The sequence below is a fragment of the Brassica napus genome, chromosome A8 (assembly GCF_020379485.1).
Source record: "Brassica napus cultivar Da-Ae chromosome A8, Da-Ae, whole genome shotgun sequence".
In the NCBI taxonomy this organism is placed as follows: Eukaryota; Viridiplantae; Streptophyta; class Magnoliopsida; order Brassicales; family Brassicaceae; genus Brassica; species Brassica napus.
This window is the reverse complement of record NC_063441.1, coordinates 11,879,833-11,887,190: the sequence shown is the minus strand read 5'-3', so window position 1 is coordinate 11,887,190 and position 7,358 is coordinate 11,879,833. Positions and strand designations below refer to the sequence as shown.

Sequence of the window (7,358 nt, the reverse complement as noted above, 5' to 3'; positions counted from 1 at the left end):
ATCAACTATAGAATAAAGATAATATGAGTTCAAACTTTACACCAAACCCACGGAACATGTTGGTTTCTTCTACACCTAAACCATCACTTCAGTGCACACATAGGCAACATTTTCAAATTTTCATATGTTCCACATTTTTATTTAAGTGCTTTCAACAACTCCTTAATGTTCAAAAAAAAAAAAACAACTCCTTCATCACTTACGAACTGAAAATATAGAAATACATCTCCACAAAGACTATGTACAAAAAAACACACCAAAATAAATATCATAAATCGTTTGTTCTCCAACTAGCATCAAAAGCTAAATAGACTTGCAAAATAAATTCTATATATCATGGTTCATTACATCACACAAAACTCCCAAATAAATAAAACAGTTATATGGAACAAGCTGGTGACAAAATGAAGACCATGATCTTTTACAAATCAAGTTGCACCAAATTTTACAAAAAATGTAAATGTAAAGTAATTAACCCCGCCCTACGGGCGGGCTAACCCCTAGTCTTATAATATAGATCCTTCCTACATATACTGATTGATATACACAAGCCATTGGGGATTGATGCAAACTTCTATGAAACAATGTTTGAACTTATCCGAGCTTCCTCAAACCGTTGGTAAGCTCTTCAGGTTCTAATAAACAGTACAAGACTCGAACCTAGCCCAAGTACCGACAAGCATCCCCACCACACAAACGTCAAATAATAGCAGCCTCTTCCCATACACACGACCGAGTCAGTCACCGATTTGATCCCGGTCGAACCATGCGAGTCATAAACCAAAGCAGCCAAGAAACCATATATCAAAGATCCTATAGGTATGTTTGTGATCAAGATATTGTGGTTAACTCCAACACTGTTTGGTCCAAAAACCTTTGATGTGATGGAAACCGCTGCTGCGAATATGAATCCGGAGCTTAGACCAATCAGTGCAGTCCCCACTTGTAATGCTGACGCGGTTCCTGATGATGCGAGCAAGAATAGAGCTATTGGTGTTGGTAATAGCGCGATGGCTAACCACCCGGTTCTTGCAAAATAAAACTTGCTGCACAAGTTACAACAGTCACAACCCGAAACCAAACTATAGAAGCTTTAAGTAATGAAGATGGATGTACTTACGCTCGGATATAGTCTGGTGTTGCAGACAGCAACCTTCCAAAGAACGAGAAGGAGGAGTAAAGTGTGACAAGAGTTGTGGTGTTTGAGCTTTGTCCTAAAGACTGAGCAATCTGTCCGAAGTTGTTGCTGTACACAAGACCGATGGTTCCACCGCAGAAGTACGCTATATAGTATAACCAGAAGTCAGCTCTGCATAAGAGCTGCTTCAAAGAATGTTCAGTTCCCAAAACCTCAAGCTGGCCTCTTGTGATAAGCAACTCATCAGCATCACCTTCCTCCGAAGCTATAGTCTTAACATGGTTTTGCACAACATCTTCGTAGCTTTCTCGGTTAGCTTCATGTGCAAGCATCCCTTTATGCAACTCAAGCTCATCAGGATCAACAAGAATGAAACCAGAACCTTCGAGACGGAAGCTAGCGTGGATCGTGGGAAGATACCAGTTACGGGCGATGACCAAACCGGGGATACATAAAGGGAGGATCAAGAGAATGATAGCTCCACCAAAGAGGAGACGAGCAGAGGTTACGTCAGAGGAGTTTGACTCAAAGAGGAGGAGGTAAACGCCGTTCAAAGCGGCAAGAATGTTGAGCAGGAGAAACATGAGGGAGTCACGGCGAACTCCATCTGGTGGGAGTGGCTCAAAAGGTGGTTGGCGAAGAATAGGAATGATGGCAGTGAAAGAGATAACGAGAGGTATAAGAGCGTTTAAGAGAAGGTATAGCTCTGGAGAGGCTGGGTTGATTGCGTTGTAAGCGAGAGTGTATAAAGCTGCGCTTACACCGTTGAAGCTTACTGTGAGGGAAAGAGCAAGTGATCTGTTTGCAGGGAAGTTACTAATGCAGAGCACAAAGCAGACTGTGTTGAACCAACATATGCTTAAACCAGCAAGTAAGCAACAGAGAAACACCTGCACAGAAGCTAGCCAACATTTGAACAAAGTTTCTTCATAGACAACAAAATGTTTGTTTAAAAAATATATATATATAAAATAAATTAGAAAAGTATATATAACAAATTAGAAAAATGTAGATTTTGAGTGTTTTGATAATATATTAATAAAAAGCGTTTATAAAGTGGACTTGATTAGGTAAAAAAGATAACAATCTTCTAAATATATATATATAAAATTCAAAAAAAAATTAGTTTTTTTTGTGTGGTTTGATCGAACATTCATTAAAAATGTTCATAAAATTGACTTGATTAGGTGGAAGACAACAATCCAACATTAAACATTTTAAAATCACATTCAATATTAGTTTATCTACTTCATAAATTTTTCTCAATCACAAAAATCCAACTCATCAGAAAAAGACGTCTAGATAAACAAAAATTGGTGGTCACTGTTTTAGTCTATTTACATGATTTAGACAATAATAATTACATGAATTATCCAAAAAGATGAAATATTTGAATATTATTTTTTCTGACGTCATATTTTATATTGTAAATAGTTGCAGATTTCGAAACAGTCATCACACAAGAGACCGAACATGCCAAGAAGCAGACGTGTTGGACCAACCAATTTTGTGGAATTTTTTTTTTTGCAACTAATGTGGAATTTCTTTTTAGTCAAAAGGTTTGGACATTCTAATAAAAATGCATATACCAAGGAAAATAAGGACAAATCGACAGATAAAAAAAAAGTGAAATACCGACCTACCAATCAGTCGTCACCTAATGTGTGTATCAAAATCTCAGTTTCGTCTCATTTGTGAACTGTGACAAAATTATATTTATAAATATATGAATAACTCTTTAATATATTGACACTAACTCGATTTGTAAAATCTTAATTGAGTCTGACAAAAAAAATTATTGACACTAACATAAAAAGTCATTACAAATTTACAAGAAAACTTAAACGTAACTAAATTTTCTACCAAAATATACTTCTTTAATTAGTTTAGAGAAAATTATATCATATATTTGAAAATTTATCTTTTAGCAATCTGATTAATTTTATTATATCATTAGAAAAACGAATAATTTTACAAGATACGTTGTTACTTGAGCTAGAATATGAAAACAGAAAAGCGTTGAATCATAATTTTGATTCTTGTTCTTAACTACACATATGATTAAATTTGCCATGAAAACCATTAGACAAAAAATGATTAAATTTGCCAGAAAAAAAGAAACATAAATATTGGTTTATAACTTGATAGCAAAATAAAAAAATTTGAATCGTCTGTTAGGGATATGTTTCCCTTTTTGTTGTTGCATACTTTATCAAACTTATGAGTGAAAATCTCATACTTGTATTACTTTTGAATTTTAATATGAAAGCCTGTTACAAAAAAAAAAAAAAAACTTGATAGCAAAATAAATAAAGCTAGATTATATCAATCGTTTTAAAAGATAAAAAGAATGAACCAGTTTGTATTCGTTAAGCATTGACTGAAACTAGTTTTGAAGATAAACACACAAATATATCAACTTAGGTTAAAAAAAGTTATTTGTTATAAAATAATTTTTAAAATGAGTTAAAGAAACAGCTTTTTTTTGAGAAAATATAAGAAGCAATTTCATCAATAAAAAGGTAGAAAAATGAGTGAAGTTACCATAATATAAGGCAAAGAGACGAAGTTAGTTATGACCAGCCACTGGACTCCATAACCGACGAACCCCATGAACGCCGCCGTGAAAAGCACCGTCCAAAGCGGGAAATACATCAACGCAAGCCCCGACGACCACCCGAACACCTTCCCAAGATCGGAAGCGACGGCTAGGTAGTTAAGCTGCACCTGCGATATCTCCAAAACCGATTTCAAATCTGAGGAGTAAGCTGAGAAATCGAAGTTCGTCCCCGTAAATGCTTGAATCCATATCGTCGCCACAAGAATCATCCATTTCCGCGACTGTCCCGCCATAGTCTCTCCGCCGACCTCACCGAGATTTTTATATGGTAGAGAGAATTCGAGGCGTTTAAGTGTTGAGTGAGCTTTTATGCTTTTGTGTGTTTATATATAACAGATAGAAAAAATCAATTCTTTTGTTGACAAAAATAAAATAATATTAATAATAATTATAGTTTAAAGATTATTATAAAAAAACGAAATAATATTTAAAAATGTAACGTGACACTCGTTTTATTTTTTTTATTATTTTCAACATTTATTTATTCTTCTTTTAAAAGCAAATAATATTACCTTTTCAAAAATAAGATTTATGATTCTTTTAAAAGTTTGAAAGGCAAACAGTTTCTTTCGGAGATGATTAGACTGGAGATGGCGGTAAGATATTTTTTTTTCCAACTTTTGTTTTGTTCATTCAAACCACCAACGTTCACAAATACAAAAAAAAACTTCTCGAAAACAAGGATACAGAAAACAACACTCCACATAGCAGATAAGGCTGTTTAGAGGCAGCTACTTTCATGAAGGAACAAATCACTAAGCCAAGCAGGATGCCCTATGGCGACATACGACTGCACCAAGCTCAGTTAATTAACACTATCCGCAATGAAAGACAGCTCCTCTGTTTGCCTTTTTTTTAACTACCAACACCTGCCAATCCTCGTTCTCTTTTATGCTCCAGCAAATTTCATCGCACTGAAACAGAAAAAAATGCCAAACTTGGGGCCTTATCACCGCACCAAAACACTCCTCAAAATCACCCGAGATGGCGGTAAGATATAGAGTATGGAGTATGAACGTATGGTATACTGTAATTTAATAGCAATATTGTTGACATACATTTTGTAATTTAAAAACAAAATATATTGCAATATATAAATACTTTATTATAAACTAAAATATATGTAGAAAATATCAATTTTATTACTTTCTTTCTTGCTGATAAGTTTATTGGATTCAATTGGCATGGGTTTTTGGAGATTTTTGAGATAAATAATTTATTTATAAAATGAATGCATTGAATTTGAAATTAATTACATCTATCCAACTAATAGAATTTGGAATAAATAATTTTATTTATAAAATTAATATATTTTCAATTAATTTTAAGATGAAAGTAAGTATAAATAACAATGCAATTTTAAAACGATATTTTTTGTAACAAGAAAAAAATGACAAATTGACGTCCTTTAAAAAATAGAGAGAATATAAAACAAATAAGGAGAAAACTAAAGATTAAAACAAAAGTTTATTTATTGTCTCTCATCTCTTAAATAAATGCCTCCATTTAGTTTTACATTTTTGGGGAAAGTGTTTTTTTTGGCCAAATAAACAAATTAATGAGAAGGCCAAATATTTACTCTCTCGAGAGAGGTTTAGGAGTTGTTTCCAACTAAATATCTTCCAAGTGAGCAACTTATCAGTAATACACCAGTTGATAATATTGAGCATTTCTACTTTATATAAGCAGCTACGGCAAATCCTATTGATTTGTTCCCTTTTATTGGACATGGAGGTCATGTGGAATTAACTAGAGAAATTATAGAGGTAGTCTATTCCAAATTGAAATTAGCTGTAAAGCACTGGTGATATATCTAAGCCTGGTCCGAAGCTGTTTCTTTTAATAGATCCGGAGAAGATCACACATGATAATACTTATTGTAAATTTGGAAAGAGAGAAGAAACGGTTTCAAAACCAACCCATGAAATTATTGGTCAAAGCAAACTTATCTTGATGTGTTAGTATGGTAGCCGGATCATGGGTGTCAGATATTCACAAGTTCATGTTCATCAAAAGAAAAGCTACCAACCTAATTAGCAGAGGTCGCAAGAGATTTTAGTTCCCAAAATTTTATTGTGTCTGGATCAATGTTGTATAATCTCCACTATGCAATCAAACTGCTGTAACTGTACTCCTTTATAACATTATAGAATCGTTTGCCGACAAAAGAAAGAAAACAAATAAATATTGGACAATAATGGTGCTATGCAACATGTGAAGTTTTTTTTCTGTAGTTAAAGTGCAGCATGTGAGATTTGCAGCTTACTTATTGTTTGATCGTTGATACTTTGCATCTAGCTTAGTAAGCTTTTCATCGAGTATGCTCCTTATTTGTTATTATGCAATCGTGAGGAAATATATTAATATATACTAACTAGATTTTTCACCCGCACGGATAATTTTCATTTTATAAATATATAACATATACCATCGTAAAACTTTCAAAGATATAATTTACATTTTAATATTATATATTATGTAAATCTATAATGTTATTGGTTATGTTTCTTATTCGATATTATTAATGTATAATGATTTGTTTTATACATTTTACTTTATTATTAATTGTCATTTTATATTAATATATTTTCGAGTTTGGTAAAATGAATTCATAGTATGAAATAAATAAATTGAGAATCTCCTTTATTTTTTTACAAGTTTTACAGATTGAATACAATATATTTTAAAATTTTATTTAGTTATACTATAGAACTGATATTTTCTTAGCATAATTTATATTTCTATGTTATTTATTTTAGTATATTGTAGGATTTTATAAGTAAATACATTATAATAATACTATATTATTAATTATGAAATCAATCGCTGCATTAATTTAAAAAAAATTAAAATTTTATCAAGATTTTGTTAGACTGTTTCCAACATATTTTGTTATAAGTAAAAATAAAATTTAAATTTGCAGTTAAAATTTATTTATTATTATCTATATAATTTATAATATTTTTTTCAAAATGTTATATATTAAATAGATTAACTTAAATAATCAAATAGATGTTATTGATGAAATATACCTAGTATGATTTTTTTATGGTATTTATTTTAATAAAGAAGATATATAATATAATTATAAAATTTTAAAATAGCATACAATTTTATTTAATTTTGTTTTATAATAAAATCTTATTTAAATTAATGTATAATAGTATATATTATTAATTACGAAATTAATCAATAGTATTAATTTGAATAAAATATTTTTCATTTTTAGGAAGATCTTGTTAGATTTTTTCTCAATATATTGTTATAACTAAAAATAAAATTTAAATTTACAGTTAAAATTGATTTATTATTAATATATTTATATATTTAATAGATTAATGTAAATAATTAAATAAATCTAATTAATGAAATGAACCTAATAAAACTAGTATGACTTTTTATGGTAGATAAAAATGGTGATATATACTAGAAAAGGTTGAACGATGAATTTGTAAATCTAAGAGTACATCGAGAGTGATAGGCTGATATCATTGTGACAAGAACATGTTACTGGAATTGTATGATAAATACACATAACACAGGTACGAATGTTAGTACCGCAATTTGGCGTGATATCTGGATCATTTTGGTTTCACGTGA

The 7,358-nt window shown here is 31.0% G+C and overlaps 1 protein-coding gene across 1 annotated transcript; it reads right to left on the bottom strand.

Annotated features, from left to right (window-relative positions):
- Positions 1–308: 308 nt before the first annotated feature.
- LOC106384842 (protein NUCLEAR FUSION DEFECTIVE 4-like) lies at positions 309–4,072 on the bottom strand. The gene is made up of 3 exons (XM_013824747.3): positions 3,683–4,072; positions 1,121–2,028; positions 309–1,046 (listed from the first exon to the last, which is right to left on the bottom strand). Exons 1-3 carry the CDS (start codon positions 3,989–3,991, stop codon positions 629–631), a joined length of 1,635 nt encoding a protein of 544 aa, XP_013680201.2. The 5' UTR covers positions 3,992–4,072; the 3' UTR covers positions 309–628.
- Positions 4,073–7,358: the final 3,286 nt, after the last annotated feature.

What these genes read in the sequence shown, in the direction of transcription:
- LOC106384842 (XM_013824747.3), bottom strand. Translation starts at nt 3,991, where the DNA reads ATGGCGGGACAGTCGCGGAAATGGATGATTCTTGTGGCGACGATATGG. An exon ending in TCTCTTTGCCTTATATTATG is followed by an intron (nt 2,029 to 3,682) that starts GTAACTTCACTC and finishes GCTTCTGTGCAG; the next exon opens with GTGTTTCTCTGTTGCTTACT. An exon ending in ACACCAGACTATATCCGAGC is followed by an intron (nt 1,047 to 1,120) that starts GTAAGTACATCC and finishes TAACTTGTGCAG; the next exon opens with CAAGTTTTATTTTGCAAGAA.